This window comes from Solanum dulcamara, chromosome 5, assembly GCF_947179165.1.
Source record: "Solanum dulcamara chromosome 5, daSolDulc1.2, whole genome shotgun sequence".
Lineage (NCBI taxonomy): Eukaryota > Viridiplantae > Streptophyta > Magnoliopsida > Solanales > Solanaceae > Solanum > Solanum dulcamara.
Genome location: NC_077241.1, coordinates 4,623,377 through 4,641,111, shown reverse-complemented (window position 1 = coordinate 4,641,111; position 17,735 = coordinate 4,623,377). Strand labels below are relative to the sequence as shown.

Here is a 17,735-nt window from a genome sequence, read left to right as displayed (position 1 = left end):
AAATAAAACCAATGTGCTGGTGATAAAGCTCCAGGATCTGATGGACATCCTAAGAGTTTCTTCCAAAAGTGTTGGACTAGAGGGAAAGAAGACTTAATGAAGGCTATTAATCATTTCCACCAACAGGAAAAATATGAAAAAAAGCTTCAATGCCTATAAATATATTACTTGATTCCCAAAAAGAAGGCAGCTAGAGAGTTGAAGAACTTCAGACCTATTGGCGTAATTGGAAGTTTTTACAAGATAGTGGTCAAACCAAACTACTTACAGAGGGACTGAAGAAGATAATGTCCAAGCTAGTTTCCAGCACACAAGTGGCATTCTTAAAAGGGAGACAAATTATGGATGCGTCTCTTATTGCACATGAATGTAATGATTCCAGGAAAAGGGAGACAAAACCAAGATTAATGTGGAAGATTGACATTAAAAAAAACATACGATCATGTCAATTGGGATTTTCTACTTGATTTCCTCAGAGATATGGGCTTTGCAAGTAAGTGGCAAAGTGGATATGGTATTAAATAAGTACTGTCAGATTCTCGGTTCTCATCACTGGCTCTTCACAGGGCTTCCTCCATACTCAAAGAGGCCTTACTAAAGGGGATCAAATATCTCCTTTCTTATATTTGTTGGTAATGGAAGGTCTAAGAAAGCTCCTTAAGTATGTTGTAACTGAAAACTGGATTCAGCGATTCAAAGTGAACAGTGGACATCAAAGTACCTTGTCGATCTCACATCTCTCATATGCTGACAACACTCTCATTTTTTGTGATCAAGGAGAGTTAATAGATGTTTTTGGGAGCTGTGTCAGGTCAACATGTTAACCAGGCTAAGAAAAGTTTGTTACCAATTAATTAAGTGCTGGATTTGCAAGTTATGGCTACAATTCCGGGTCTGCCAGACAGAGATGCTTCAGTCTCTATGGGCTTACCATTTAGGTGCAAGAGGGGGGGGGATTTATGCCAACATATGTCATGTCTGTTTTCTCAATGCCAAGAATGGTTGGAAAAAGAACTAGACAAGTGAGGAGACATTTTATTTGGCAATGGATAAAGAATGTGAAGCATTTAGCCTGGTGAAGTGGAGTACTGTCATTTCAAAGAAGGAAGATGGTGGACTAGGTATCAAGAATCTAAGAATGCAGTAGGAGCCTTTTGATGAAATGCCTATGGAGATCTGATGTTGAAGTCGATGGTTTATGGAGAAATATCATAACAGAGAAATATTGTTTGATGAATGAGTACTGCACTAATTTGACCACCTCCACAAGGAGTAGGTATCTGGAAAAATATTAGAGCAGTATGGCCTCTTTTTCCTCACAACATTAGTATCGAAATTGGAAATGGAAGAAGGGTGGCTTTCTGGCAAGATGTCTAGATAGGGCAATCCCCTCTCAAAGAGAAGTTCTGATCCCTGTTTAATCTAGCAGTGGACATCAATCTCAGTGTAGCACAAAGTAAAGAAGGCAACTTTTTGAACATCATCTTCAGAAGAAACTTAAACGACTGGAAAATGGGCAGAATTCAGATTTCTTTGGTCTTCCTCATTTCTAGATTTAAACAATAGTATAGACAATTTAATTTGGACGGGGGAAAGAGATGGTTCCTATTCAGTGAAGTCATGTTACTGCATGTTAGTTAAAGAAGCCAACCAAGAAACTTATGGCTCATGGAAGAAGGTTTGGAGCTCTAAGGCACCAGTGTAAGTGATGTGCTTTACATGGCTAGTTATCAGAGAAGCTTGTGTAACTCAAGAGAACTTTCAATTTACAAAAGAGAGGCATACAACTAGCCAGCAAATGCTTTCTATGTGGAGGAGAATCTTTTTTGCATTGTCCTTTTACTTCTCAGATTTGGCATATGTTCTTCAATGTTTTGAAACCTTAAAAGGGTAATGCCCAATTCACCTGTTGATCTGTTTTTATACTGGTACAAAAAGGGCTTATCTAAGAAACTGAAGAAGGCTTGGAATTCTATCTGCATGCATTAGGAGGGAGAGGGAATAGAAGATGTTTTGAAGCAAAAATAACAGCAATATAATGAAGACCAAATCTGAATGTATTTTGATTTCTATTTGGTGTAAAGTGGAATGGATAGATGATGCTAAACTCCTATTGCAGTTCATAGAATCTTTTGTATAGCTTAGTTTTCTGGGGTTCCAATAGTTTATTTTTCTTCTTCTCTCGTTTTGGATGTAATCACAGCACTTTCCTAGTGATAGTTTTGACATTAATAATACTTCCCATTTCAAAAACAAAGAAAGGGATCCTAAAGCAAAGAATTAATTGCATAAGGTATTAGCAAATTAATATTTAGGAAGCATATAAATAAAGCAAAGTGTTATTTCAGAAAATGGGCACATACTGCATGAAAAGGATAGGATACGAGCAAGCATGATTGATAACCTGTCATTAACGCACAAAGCTAAAAGATAAAGCAGTAGCTAATAGATTCCTGTTCTGTAAATGGCAAGAAACCATCACAGAAATCACTCATTGTAAAAATATTCTGTTAGCTTGAGTACCATACGACATTTATAAATATGTGATTCCTAAAAAAAAGCTGTCAAAGTCCTTTTTGAGTTCAACAGAAAATAACTTATACAACAAAGGTAAAACCAAAAGCAGATCCAGGCACATCACCTGTTTAGCTCATCCTGAAAGTGGAAACAAAAAGCTACAATAGTGGTAGGATTAGGCAAAAAGTAATGGCCATAGCAAACAACAGCTTTGACACTATCCAGAAAGTACCATGATTCATCTATTCTAATCAGTGATTCCGGTAATCTATGCAGTTCATCTGAGAAGGGTGAAAATAAAAAAATTCACGTACCACAAAACACCAGCCTTAAGTAAGTTATCTTGAAATTCAGACGACACAGAAACATGAGCAATTGTCTGAAGGGAAGCATCAACAGCAGCTGGTACAAGCTCAAGTTCAGTACAATGTACAATATCATCAACTAGGCCAGAAAATTCAAGAATGTCAGCTCTGGCACTCTCAAACTGACTCAACACTGAAAAGGTTCTCATCACATTTGTGACAATGACAGTAGATGGTTCACTTGCAGGAGTAGTTGGTTGAACTACACACATACAACGGGACAAAAGATTTGCAAGAAGTTGTATTCCTCCATCCCTTACAAGTTCTTCACCATTTAGTGAAGAAGATGCACACCTGAGACATTAAAAGCAAAAAAAAAAATTCATATAGCTGAAAGGGGTAGTATAGAAAATAAAAATTCAATTATATCCAGAGATCACACGTTAGCCATATCAATTCGGATGCGGCAACAAGAAGAGATGCTCGATCAGAAGAAAGGAAGTTGTTGTCATCTTTATCCACAGTGATTGCATTTAACAACATTGGATAACCAGCGTATTTAAATGGGTCCAATACATCTCCATGTCGTCTGTACAAAATGCATTGTCCCTTCAATAGAAGCAATAGTCTCCAAAGCTGTGGACCTTGCAGTCCTTGCATTGTAGCCTGACCAAAGTGTTTAAGAGAGAAGAAAGAAAAGAAGATAGACGTAAATATACATCTGTAGAAGTAAATATACATGTGGATTTAAGGGACATGGTAAGAACAAAAATATCGTCAAAACTAGAAGCAAGAAACAACCAAATCATGAAGGCAGTAAACTCATCTACAAGCTATATTTTACTCCCTCCAAACATAGAATATCTGCACATACCTTCTTTGGGTTATCTCAAGGGTGTTCCACCTTTTTAAAAAAACTGGTAACTTAAGGGTGTTCCATCTTTCTTTACAGGAAAAACTAAATTTTGCAATATTCCTATCCTCCCTCAAAATTTATAGAGCGAAAAAATGAAAAATCAAGCTCCTATATATGGATTATCTATTTGAATTCTTGACTCATTCCACATACTCTGTCACAAGGAAGTCGCCATAAAGCTAATAGGTGGAACAAACATTCATAGATATATCACTTAAAGTAGAATTGTCACTTAAAAGACTTGATCAGACACTTGGTACGGCGACGAGATGATTTATTGATCACTATGTAGGAATGCGTAATAAAAGGTATGACTACTGAAGAAGGATTATATTAAGGGACTTCTAATCTGGGTTTCATGCATAAGCTATGTGCAGATATTCGAGCTCAAATAACACTTGACAGAATGTCCTCAGCTTAAATATACATGATCTCCATCTCATTAATTATAGGTATATTTTTACAAAATCAAGGCTGGTGATTAAAAGTCTACTGCAATATATGAAACTAGTCATAAAACACCTTCAAATCAGGCCATCCCTACATAACAATCAATATATTATTATTCACCGTATAACAAAACCTGTGTTGAGAAAAATAGGTATGGGGTATTACTCAACCTAAAAAGTTAGCCCATGAGGTGATAAATGTCCAAGAACATACAAGGAGACAACTACTTATTCGCTCAACTGATATGGGAAAATCTACACTCTTACATGTTAGAACAACAGAAGCTATCTCAGAAGATGTCAGTTTAAACGTCTTGTACTGAAGAAACTAAACATGATCAAGTAAAGAAACCATCCAACCATTCATCGTTTGGATTCCATTTTCTTTTTTGAGAAACTTTCGAATTCCATTTTCTTGCAGCCAAACTTCCCAAATCCTTATGAAATGTTATTGGGTTGAAAAGAATTCCAACAACAAATATCAAGAAAACGAAAGAATAATCTCAAAGTTGGGCGAGAGAATCAACACAAGTTATCAAGAGAACAAACTAAAAATTGTTATCCAGAAAGCTATTAGAAAACTTGCGAGGATATGGTAAGAACAACGTAGGTCGCTAGAAAATTCTGGAAATCAACCAATGAGATTTTGATATGGACTGACCCTTGATATACCAGAGATATTTTGATATTTTTTTCGGAAAGGAGTTAACTGAGTGGTGTGTGGAAGCTCTGATGGGATTTTTCTCACAAGGTTCTGATCCTTCTAATGGTATTAGTTTATGCACAATACTCACGGAAGTTTTAGAGATCTCAAACATATTAAAAAAAATTCTCAGTGGTAGTGCTTTTCTTTGAACATTCCCAGTGATTATACTCACAGAAGTAAGGTGGGGCCATAACCCGCAGGTCCCAACATTGGAACCTGACTTTAAAATTATGTAAAGAAAATGGATCTTCGAGTCTAACTCAACCCCAAAAGTTAGTTGATGATGAGAGGATTAACAAAGATTATATAAGAAGACAACAACTCATTCCCTCAACCGATGTGAGATAATCAAACACCCTCGAATAGATGATTTAGAATGGTCTCCATGAGGGCAAAATTACCTCACTCAATTCTTGCTACAAGAATTCTTTGTTATTTTTAGGCTGACCGCAACAGAGGTCTCCGTAATGCAGAGCTTTTTCTGCGAGTACAAATAGTTTTCAGGTATCAGCAGCCTCCAGGTTAAGCTTATCCAACATTTGGTCTCCAAAGAATTGGAGAAACAGACTGCCGACGACACACATCATGAATAATCTATCCTATTTTTAAGTCCGCGTGATCTATGGTGAAGGACATGAATAAGCTAACTGTTTCCTTACCTTTCTAGTACGTCTCAACTCTCATAAAAGTGGATAGGGTGTTCGAATTACTTAGAGACATTGAAAATGAGAAAAGGGTTTAGAGAAAAGGAGTAAGGTGATTGCAGGGAGGGAGGAAAGGAGATTGTGAAAGGAAAATGAAGTAGGAAAATAATAGTGTTTGGGAGGAGATTTAGAAGTAGAGAAAGGAGTGATGTTATGGAGGAGAAGAGGAATGGGGGTGAGGGTAAGATATTGTCCACGAAAGTTCAAATCATTACATGGAATGTGAGGGGATGAATGACCCAAATAAGAGGGCCATCATAAAATTGGGGGTTAAAGAATGGGGACCAGATCTTTTGTGTCTCCAAGAGACTAATGGAAGTTATGACAGATGAAGTTGTCAGATGTGTATGGAAGCAATGGGTAAAATATGATTTCGTTGCTGGCATTAGAGAATGCAGGGGGTATTATAATGTTATGCGATAAAGGGAAAATGGAGGTCATGGAGGCAAGTAAGGAGGATTTTATGATAGTAGTTCGTGTAAAACACGTAGGGGGGAAGTGGGGTTTTGTGAGAGTGTATGAACCGTGTAGGAGGAATCAAAGGAAGAGTTTTTGGGTAGAGATGACTGCTACATTAATGACAAAGTGGCAGGCACCCTGAGTTTTAGGAGGGAATTTTTATACAATAAAATTCCCTAAGGAAAGGGTACGGTATAGAATGGTGTCCAGGAAAATGGAAGAATTCTCAGAGTTTATTGACAATCATTGTCTTATTGGTCTTCAATTAACAGGGGAAAACTTCACATGGTCCAAGAGGAGAAGATTCCACTCAAAATTGACTTGATAGATTATTGGTGTTTACCAATCACAAGATCATGAAGTAATCTACAGAAGACCACCACCCCTAGTATTTACATCTCCTTCTATAGCACAGTAAGCACAAGTCCAGTGACTAATCCACAAACCACCACTCCCACAGGATTTCCCAATTCCAGCTGTAATCACAAATAACATCAGTTAGAATTAGTTGCTCGTTAGTTGATACTTTTCTCAAACTTCTCCTCCATCTTATAAGAGAGAGGACTTGATCTAGTCATGCTTGTTGGGAGACAGGGTGTCTAATAAACCAGTGCATAAGGTGGGGCAAGGAAGTAGAAAAAGAGGACAGAACGTAAAGCACAATGATCATCAATAAAGGACCGGAATAATTAAAAAGCTTCAATTTCTGTTCGAAAGAAGATGTCATGAATTTCAGAAAGCTGGAGATCTCAATTCACCTTTCAAGGTGGCCCTAGAATTTCAGAAGAAGAAAAAGAACTCCTGCAGCGTGAATTTGCAGAACAGGAGGCGGTGAAGAGCTTGAGACTTTTTGCAGCAGATAAGGCACCTGGCCCAGATGGATTCTCTATGGGCTTCTTTCATAAGTACTGGGAGATTCTGAAAGAAGATGTCATGAATGCCATCAGGACCTTTCATTGCAATGAGTACTTTGAGAAGAGTTTTAATGCTTCTTTTATCGCTCTCATCCCCAAAAAAAGTGGTGCTAAGGAACTCAAGGACTTCAGACCTATTAGTTTAATAGGAAGTGTGTACAAGATTATTTCAAAACAAGTGACAGAGATGTTGAAGAAGGTGGCATATAAGTTGGTGAATGGGTATCAGTTGGCTTTTCTAAGAGGCAGACAGATCATGGATGCTTCTTTGATTGCCAACGAATGTGCGGATACCAGAGTAAAGAGGGTAAGAATCTGGTATTCTTTGTAAGCTTGATACTGAGAAAGCCTATGATCATGTTAACTAGAGTTTCCTTTTCAAGGTGCTTGAAGATATGGGTTTTGGCAGGAGTGGATCAGCTGATAGCTTTTTGTATCAAGACAGTTAGATTTTCTATTTTGGTGAATGGCTCCCCTGAAGGCTTTTTCTCTTCTTAGATGGGTTTGAGACAAGGTGATCCTTTATCACCTTTCTATTCCTCTTTGTCAGGGAAGGTTTGACTCAAATGCGAAAGAATGCAAGCTGCAATGGCTGGTTCAAAAGGCTTCAATGCTTCTAACAAGGAAGGGGAAAACATGGAGATCACACATCTTTATGCGGATGTTTCTTTGATTTTTTGTGAGGCAAAGGCAGAACTGTTGAGGTATCTTGGGTTAATTCTAGTCATGTTTGAGGCAGTCTCCGGGCTTCATGTGAATCGGAAGAAGAGTATGATTTATCCAATTAAAGAAGTGAAGGATATTCAAACCTAGGCAGCCATTTTGGGATGTGCAGTAAGCTCTCTACCTACTGTCTATTTGGGTTTATCTTTGGGTTCTAAAAATACTGCTCTGGAATTATGGAATGGGGTGGTAGAGAGGTGCAAGAAGAGACTGTCAAGCTGGAAAAGTCAATACCTATCACTGGGTGGTAGAGTTTTTGGTCAACAATGCTCTAGATACTTTACCCACTTATGTGATGTCCTTGTTCCCTCTACCTAGAAAGGTAAGTGTAATGACCTTGAGGGTCCTTTTTTAAAAAATTTGTGTGAAATTACAATTTTACCCCTATCGTTATTGCCCTCGAGTATTATTTGATCGGTTTGCGTAGTTAAAAGTGTCAAAATCTTAATGCGTTGTAAATTGTGTAAATTCTTGAGTTTTATAGAGTTAAGAGGTGAAAAGGTGATTTTCGGTACCAACCGAAGCTACGGGTCTCGGAACAGAATTTCGTCGATTCCAGCAGCTCCGGAATGTGGAAATTGGTCTAGGAGAGTTTATGGAATTAGTTTTGGAGTTGTAACGAAGATTTGAGGTCTTGATATGGGAATTTGAGGAATTTTAGGACAAGGTTTGACTTTGGTCAACTTTCGGAGTTTCAATATTCGGAATGGAATTCCGACGACTTTGTTGGATTCGGGGGATGGTTTTTGGTCTAGATGAAGTGCTGACTGAATTTTTAAAGGTCCCGAGCCCATTTTGGAATTTTGAAGGCCTAAGTTGGTTTAGTTGCGACTTTTCGAGTTTCGGATCAAGGAGACCTCGAATTTGAATTATGATGGTTCCATCGCTCCGGAATGGCCAAATTAGACTAGTAGCATTGACGGCATGACTATCGAGGCAATCGATACGAGTTTGGGGTCATTTGGCGCTTTTGACTTTGAAAGTTAGCCTATGGTTAACTTTGGTTAACATTCTTGGAAAATACATTTGGAGGAAAATTCTAAAATCGCGGTTAGTTTCGGAATGTCGAGTTTGGTTTAGAACAACCCTTCGTTTGCTTTTCGAAGTTTCCGGTCTAATCCCGAGGCCCATTGTGGAATTTGACTTAAAATGACACTTGGGTGTGGTACCCACTTTTCATTAAAATGACCTTGTATGGGAATTTCGAATGCGCCATTGAGTCTGGAATGTCGAATTTAGTGGGTAGCATACATGGTTTATTTTTATCGGGTTCTGAACGAATTCCGAGGGTCTGTTCGGAGACTTTAAAATATAATAAAAGCTGAAAATCTGGTGCATAGTGCAGATTTTTTTCAGCTTTTCTCTCAACTTTGAACCCCAATTTCTTGAGTTTTTCAAGTCCAAATTTGGCGATTAAAGAGGCTATCTTCAAGAGAATTTCACGGGGAGTCCATTGGTGAGCTCGGAATCTTGATTAGAGGTTTCATTGGAGGTAAGATTTGATGTTTTAGATGCTGCCTCGACCATTATCGGATTCAGATTTTTGTAAACTTTGAAAGATGATTTCTTGGCCATCTTAGAACCGAATTCAGTAATTCAAAGCTCTAAATTGTGTAGTTTTTCCGTAGGAATCCAGTGGTGATCTCAGAAACTTGATTAGGAGCTTCGTCTGAGGTAAATTCGCAAATCTAGCCGCTGCCTTTATTATTTTCGAGTTGAAATTTTAATGGATTTAGGAGGATTGTTTCTTGGTCATCTTAGCTCTGTTTTTAATGATTTTTGGGTCCAAATTGTGAGTTTTTCCACAAGGAACATCATGGTGAGATTCTCCTTTACTAATTTCTGCAATTATTTATTATCTTTCAAAACATCTTTAAATCAAGATTTCAAAGGTGGGTTATGGGGTTTTCTTCCAAGTTAGAAAATTGTATTTTCATGATTTGGAACTCGATTCTTGCTCGATTTTAATAGATCTTTCATCCACGAACTCTACTCGATGTATAGAACATAATTTTCAAATAAAATTCCAGATTTGAACCTTTACGAAAATAATTAATTTTTGGATCATTTTACCCCCAATTCTGAAACCTATCAATATGGGTGTCATTGGACTCCTTGTGATGTGTATGTTTCATTTTTGACAGTGGTTTGTCGTTTCGGGCGTTGACTTCGAGAGTTGCTTGTCCGGTGGAGGTGTTCGCAGTGTTTTGAGAAGCAAGAAGCGGAAAAAAGCGACAGGGGCTCGCTTCACAGAAGCGAGAAGCGTAAAGCGAAGCGCATGCTTTTTTCAGAAAAAGCGCTATTTAGTATAAAAATATAAAATATAAAATATGCATAGATAATAAAATATGCCCCATTGGCATATTCACTTCAACTTCATCATCCATTTCATCATCATCAACAAGATTAACCATGGATGCTTCAGGATTTATTTGAGTTTTAAATTTATTTTTTTCGTAAAATACTCTTTTATTTCTTCCTTCACACTATTCGGGACCTTTGGACACACTTTAACATCTTATAACCACCAATAAGATGCTTCTTGTGACGAAATATTCCGCCATTATATGTCATATCACAAAAAACATATTTGATTTTTGTGTTACTTCCCATGGCAGTTCCATATGCCCAAGCTGGATTCCTTTTTTGTGCCATTAAGAAAATACAACTTAAAAAAAAGGGCAGCCCGGTGCACTAAAGCTCCCGCTATGCGCGGGGTCCGGAGAAGGGCCTGACCACAAGGGTCTATTGTACGCAGCCTTGCCTTGCATTTCTGCCAGAGGCTGTTTCCAAGGCTTGAACCCGTGACCTTGGATAATACAACTTACTACAAAGAAAAAAATAGAATAATAATTCAATCACACAAGTCAAATTGTCAAAACAATAACAGAGCAGCTGCAGCAAAATTAAAAGAGCAGCTGCAGAAAAATTAAAAGAACAGCTGCAGAAAAATTAAAAAAAAATAATAAAGCAGCCAGACTATGTGGAAAAAAAACAGAGCATATGCTTTATCTTCAAAAAAAAATGGCCAAACTGCTGAATAAAACTTGAAAAAAATAATTCTTCGCAGACGACAATTGCGCAGAAATAGAAAAAGAAAAAGAGAAGAAGAGATGAAGAGAAGAACATCGTAGCAATTGCGCAGACGGCAGAACTGCTGAATGGAAATAAAAATAGAAATAGAAAGAGAAGAACAGAAGAAGAGAAGAGGAGAAGAAGAAAAACTAACCTGGTTGAACTGTCGAAGTTGAAGAAGAAGTCGCAGCAGCTTGGAACAATTAATTATAAGTTTTACAGATTTTTTTAAAAAAAAAAACCTAGTGCCGCTTTTTCAAAAAAAGCGAGTTTTTTTCTCGCTTCTAGATGAAGCGTGCTTCTCGCTTCTCCCATGAAGCGCACGCTTTTTTGAAATCGCTTCGCTTCACGGTGTTGAAGCGCTAGTGCCTCGCCTCGCTTCGCTTCACGCTTAAAGCGAGCGCTTCGGCGCTTTTTCACAACACTGGGTGTTCGAGTGCGATTTCGGCAATTGAGGTAGGTTTGGATATCCCTCTTTGAGACTGAGATGGGGTAATTAATCATTCATATGTTATAGACTTTGGGATGGGGTTGTAGTATGAGTTGAGAATGTTATATATATTGTGATGCCCGTGTGGGGGCTTATTTAATTACATAGCCCGTGTGGGGGCCTTATTTGTAATCTTATTTGCTTTGAGAGCATGTGATTCATGATTTGCCTGTGAAAGAGGCTTGATGATATTATTTGACTTGTGATGCCCGCCTGAAGGGTTGAGTTGGGGGTTTTGAGCATGCCTGAGTATTGAAATATTGTTGAGAAAGGGATTAACACTTATATTGAAATATTTTCTTCCTATTGCTATTTATTGAGGGTGAGTATCATGTGTAGGTTAAGTTTTGAGAACTTTGAACCTTGTACTACATGTTGAGTTGAATATTGTTTCCATGCCATATGTTTTAACGTATTCATCCTCATTCATCATATCATGAAACATGGAAAGTTGAGAAATATGAAAATTCTTGTATCTTGAGTCCCTGACCAAGGCAATTTTACGGTTGGGTAGTGGATACATAGTGATCCCTTGACCACAAGGAGGTGGCAAGGATAATGAGATATTGTGATTGAGGTATATGGTCTGCGAGACCCCCATGGGTCCTGCTTGGTAGCACAGCTCAGTAGGTGTATACGACAGGTTGTGCGACAGTCTTGATTCCACCGTACCACCACATCATTGCATCATCATATTGCATTGCATTGCATCGATATCTATACTATTTGACTTATTTGGTTAATTGTGATAATGAGTTGATATTATGAGTTTACTTTACTCGCGCCATTATATATAAATTGGCGGCACCGATGCCGAAGTGGGACTTTTCTGTATGCAGGTGAAAGCGTTCCTTAGTTTATTTCATAGGTTTAATTAATTCCTTATACTCAGTCGGCTAAACCTACTGAGTACATGTGGATTGTACTCACCCCTACTTCTGTGTCCCTTTTTGATGCAGATACTAGCCACGGTACCTCACGTGGCAACTGACATTCTAGAGGATTATGTATTCTCAGATTAGTGGTGAGGTCTCGGGATTCGAATTGTCACTAGTCTATCTGTATTTCTCAGTCTTTTGTATTATTTAGACACTAATATTGTATCTTCAGACTCGAACCTTGTATTAGATGCTCTTTATACTTATGACACCAGGTTTTGGGATAATTTCATTGTTGTCTGTTTATTGTGTTTAACAGTGGCCTGACTTTCCTTTGGGAGTCTCGTATGGTTTTATTTTTTTAGACTTACACATCGGGATGGGATTTGGGATGTGTGTCATCATGACCTCGATTTTTGGAGTCGTAACAGTAAGGGAGAAAATTGATGTGCTGAGAAGGAATTTCATATGGCAAGGCAACAAAGAGAATCAAGCTATCCACTTAGCAAAATGGAAACCCTTTATTACTAGCAAGGAGAGACGGGGTTTCAGGCATTCAAAATCTGAAGGCTCAAAACATCAGTCTATTGCTATAGTGATTATGGAGATATAATCTGGAGGAAACTGCTCTATGGAGAAGGGTAATCAGAAGCAAGATGAGATGTGGTGTTCAAAGAGTGTCAGTTGTCGCTATGGGATTGGAGTATGGAAGTCTATCAGAACACATTCGGGAGTTATTGCAGCCAATTCCAATATCAAAGTGGGAAATGGTAGAAAAACTTTGTTCTGGAATGAGAATTGGCTAGGCCATTGTACTCTAAAAGATTTATTCCCAGTCCTTAACAACATTGCTTCCCAGCCTGAAGTAAGATTAGATGCAATCTGGGATCTTCAAGGGTAGAATATTACTTTTAGAAGGGCTCTAAATGACTGGGAATTAAAAGGAGTTGTGGAATTGCTTAAGACTCTAGAAGAACTCAAAGGGTTAACAGAGTCTTGTAATAAGAGTTTACTGGATATACCAGGCCCTTTATAGGGTTCTGACGTATTTAACATGTCACCAATTTCAAAAAAAAAAAAGCTTTACTGGATACCGGGCAAAGATAGTATTTTTTCAATAAAGTCTGATTATCATACTGTGTAATTTGGATCGGCAAATACCACAGTGGCCTGAAGATATTTTTGGAAAATTAAGGTTCCTACAAAAGTTTCGTGCTTCTCCTGGTTAGAGGCAAGAGAAGCTTGCCTGACTCGAGAGAATTTAAGGAGAAGGGGATTCCAATTATGCTCTAGATGTCCTATTTGTGGTTTGAAAACAGTATCTAATAGCCATCTGTTTCTTCATTGTTCTCACTGGTCTTCTGTGGCAACTTTTTCTCAACATTTTTGGCCTCCAATGGTGTATGCCTTCGAACACCAATGACCTGATATGGAGTTGGAATTGCAACGGAGGTGTAGTCAGACAGAAGAAATGGTGGAGATTGGTTCCTGCTTGTATATGGTGGACAATTTGGAAAGAAAGAAATTTAAGATTTTTGGAAGGAAGAGGTAGCTCTTTACATAATTTTAAGATGAAGTGCTTTCTTCTTTTTCATTTTTGGTGTAAAAATCGTTTTGTTTAAGAGGCAGTATCCTTAGTAGATCTGACAGGTTCTCTGTAACTGTTGGGATTTCATAGTTGGATATGCTGTCCTATCTCCCTGTATTTATGGCTTTGGCACAATCCTAGTGCGTTTTTCTTTAATACTCAAGTTACCATTCTCAAAAAACAGTTCATAAAATAGATTAACCACAATTAAGCAGTGTGCTTTACCAGACTTACCCACTGTCTAAAGGAAGTCCTTCTGGAAACCAAATCCGCTAAAGTGATCAACATAGAGTTTTTATGTTATATAAGATATTTAAGGCCCTTCTCACCTCTAAAATTCACATAACCATAGGGGGTAGGGTAGTATAGGTATCACTGTTTCTACCAATTGTATGTACATTCACTGTTAACACTTCAAGATTAAACATGATGTCAGAATATTAGAAGGCAAAAGTCATGAAGCTTCAACTCCTAGATCTAGCTTACAAGTGACAAACCATACTCACAATTGCATTTAAACACTGAGCCTATTTAAAATGTGTTACTGGTCGGATAATAAAAGGACAGCTTATAGAAAAAATGGAATTGGAGATTGAAACTATAACATATCCAACAATTCCTGGCCGGTCCCACAACCTCACTCTCCTGATTTCAAAATTTTAGGTTTCAAATGGAAAATTTGGTAAAATAGAAAATATTAGTCTAAATACTAAATTAGGAGCAGAAAACTACCTGCAGCCGTTCGTAAGCTTTCTGCACTGCCAGAAACTTTTCCCTCCCCTCGGGATTTTTGTCTGGATGATACTTCATTGCAAGTTTTCGATATTGTCGCTTGAGCTTTTCTTCATCAATGTTCTCAATCTGCTTAGATATATTAACTGTCTCCTCTGATTGTCTTTTGGGAGCATCATCTCTTGACATCTCATCCAAGGAAATCTCCAATATTTTGCAAGCCTCTTCTTCAGAAAGATCCATGGGTCTCCGAGTTAACTCTTCTCGCCACATAACCAGCAGTGATTGCAAGAATTCGATGTGTTCAACAATTGGCCAATTAGGAAAGCGAACTTCATCACACAAATTACGAAGGTAATAACGGTGGCACCACATCTCATCCCTCAGCTCTGGATATGTCACAGGTGGCATAGGAGCATATTCATACAAAGAATGACAATGTTGTGACAACTTCTGTGTAAAATCACCAAGATGCTGAAGGACCTGCAGAGATAGAGGTAAAGTTTAGCAGCAACTCACAATCTTGGGAAGGTACAGAAAAATCCTGTCGATCTGAACAACCTGATGGATAAGATTTTCAGCTCTCATCTTGTGTGTCCAGATAATCTCAGGAGTGTCAGAATCAGAAACCATTGCTGCTGCAAATGCAGCAGAACTGCTACGTTCCAGAACATAGAGCAAGGACTCAGGTAAAAGCCCACCCAAAACACTGCGTTTTGCCAAAGGCAAAGAAGAGGAGACAGCGGCTTCTTCCCCTCCATGAAATGCTTGATGAACATGTGTCACTGAGAACAGCTGAGCAATTGAGAGGAGATTTGATCCAGGATAAGCTAGAGCAAAGTAAAAGGCTCCAGTGCTATATAATTTTATCATTGCCTTGGGATTCCTAGTAACAATGGCCTTCAACAAAGCAGCAGCACCTTCTACAACACTAGGTTCTCCAGAGAGCATAGCCTATAAATCACCGTTACGAAAGAAGAATCAAATGAGAGGAACTTAGAGAACATCCCATGTCACTCTATAAAAGTGTGATCTGAACTTGAGACTTAAGAAAACTATCGGAAATGAATATGAGATAGCATAAGTGAAGCTTAAAGCCCTTATTTCCATTATTAAAAAGATAATTTTCACATTGAATAGCAGTAGTTCAGGCACTAAATTCTTTCAATTAGTTAATTATGTTCTCTTTCCTAACTTAGTCTGTATATGCTGCACGAACCAACTCTTCCATTGAGGATGAACCTAAAGAATTTTGCATTTCCAAAATTTACTTAATCCAACGAGAAAATCAGGACCTGTCAGAACACAGAGTTCTAGAAGGATCATTTCCTCCACCTTATTCCTGCAAGTGTCAGAAATCCTCTGAAGTCTGACAGTCACAGCTTGCCTCTCTCTCCGGAGATTTTCATGCATCAAGCTTCTCTACTAGAATCCAACATTTAAAAAACAGCTAATTCTCAATTATTTCTTTCCCCACTCCCATTTCAAGCACTATTTTCAAGTGATTAGAGGAGCATTAAATCTGGAGCCTAGACTGTTCGATCTTATGTGCCAACCCTTATTCTGAAAACGCAAGACCCGGTCAGTTATTTCACTGTGGTATTCCAACTTGGATAGAAGAATATGATTAAATATCACACGTCTCTGCAAAATCTTTATATTGATCATAGGGATACTGGAAAGAAGGAAAAAAACAATTCAACAGAGCAGCATGGAGTATCAAGAGGGCATTAAGAAATATTGAATGCTAGTGTCATACTTGTTATGTAAACAGAGATAAAGCTGTTCAAATTGTTTGTTTACACATACACATGACGTTTGATCATTTCAATAAATATTCAGAATCTGCAACCTAAGTTTCTTTATTTCAAAAAAAAAAAAATCAAGTTATCCATTATCTTATCTATCAAGTTGAAAAATCTTAAAGAAATAGTAGCACCTGTACCTAAACAAACCTTCTCCACAACTTTAGAAACTTTTTCATGCTTCCACTAGAAGAAGTCATGTTTAAACAGAATAATAGAATCTTGATTAAAATAAATACCAATTCACACACAGTAACTAATATTGAATAAAAAGAGAAGGGAGGGATTGATAAATGAACTAGAAAATCAACAGCTACGCCATCAATGCTTTCAGAATATATTTTAGAGGCCAGTTGTTCCTAATCCAACTTGTTTAAGACTGAGGCGTACTTGTTGTTCTTCCAAATCCACACAATAAGATGAAACTTCAAAATTTTGGTCAAATATAACCGCAATGATAACCAAGGACTCCTTATAGAAAAGTGCACCAAAACAAGTCAAATATTTTAACCTGAGCAATATGCGGAAGGCAACGTGGACTTGATAAGATTCGCTTGACCCTAGGTGTTGGTGTAACAATCTCTCCAGCATCATCTATATCTGAGTGTGCCGCAACCATGCTGTGTAATATGCTCAATGCTACTTCTCCTACCTGGAATGGCATAGCCATTTTGAACGATCATATAGGTAGTGGAATTAGAGGGATGTGACAAACTGTTAGACATACTTTTATACATGCAAAAAAAGGCTCTGACTGTTTCCTCTGTGATTAGGCATAAATCAAAAATGTCAAATCCGAGAAGATCATAGTACATCATTTGAATAAAAGATAACATAGCCAACAGAATATACACCTTAGCTTGTTTTACTGAAAATCTAGCACAAATTTGAGCGAAGAATTAATTCTACGAGCCCCAAACTGATATTCCTCATCCATTTCCAGTCCATAATATAACTTATTCACTTTCGCAGAACGGAAAGTTCTTCCAAACCCAAAGTGAGATACCTCCATTTTCAGGTTATTACAAAAAGGTCACCAGTTTCTCAGGTAACGGTTCCACTAAAGTACAACAACAACAACATACCCTGTGTACTCCCACAAGTGAGGTCTGGGAAGGGCAGAGTATACATAGACCTCACACTACCTCGTGGAGGTAGAGAGACTGTTTCCGAAAGCTAGGCTCAAGTGCAGCAAATCCAAGTACAAAGAAGAAGAAAACAATGTAGAAAGGAACAAGACCAACAAAATAGTGTGATAATGGGGAACACAGTAAACAACTGACGATGCTAGATATCAAAGCAAGAACTACAATAATACGGCTAATACAAAACAAAGTAGTGTGGAACATATATGCACTCACAAAAACACAGCAAGGAATTGTAACAACAACAGCAAGTTGCGATCACCAAAACACATGAATAGGTGATGTCGGATACAAAGAGCCAAAAAATATATGAATAGGCTAATACTACA

General features: G+C 37.9%; 1 protein-coding gene across 4 annotated transcripts in view; it reads right to left on the bottom strand.

Moving 5' to 3' along the window:
* The window catches only part of LOC129888843 (dnaJ homolog subfamily C GRV2), a 66,233-nt gene that overhangs the window by 25,510 nt on the left and 22,988 nt on the right, over positions 1-17,735 (bottom strand). For all 4 annotated transcript variants that reach the window (XM_055963880.1, XM_055963877.1, XM_055963881.1 and 1 more), the window contains 5 exons: positions 16,773-16,913; positions 15,018-15,410; positions 14,457-14,939; positions 3,265-3,488; positions 2,832-3,176 (listed from right to left, as the gene is read on the bottom strand). In XM_055963880.1, coding sequence (XP_055819855.1) covers positions 2,832-3,176; positions 3,265-3,488; positions 14,457-14,939; positions 15,018-15,410; positions 16,773-16,913 — 1,586 coding nt within the window. The remainder of the gene's footprint in view (positions 1-2,831; positions 3,177-3,264; positions 3,489-14,456; positions 14,940-15,017; positions 15,411-16,772; positions 16,914-17,735) is intronic.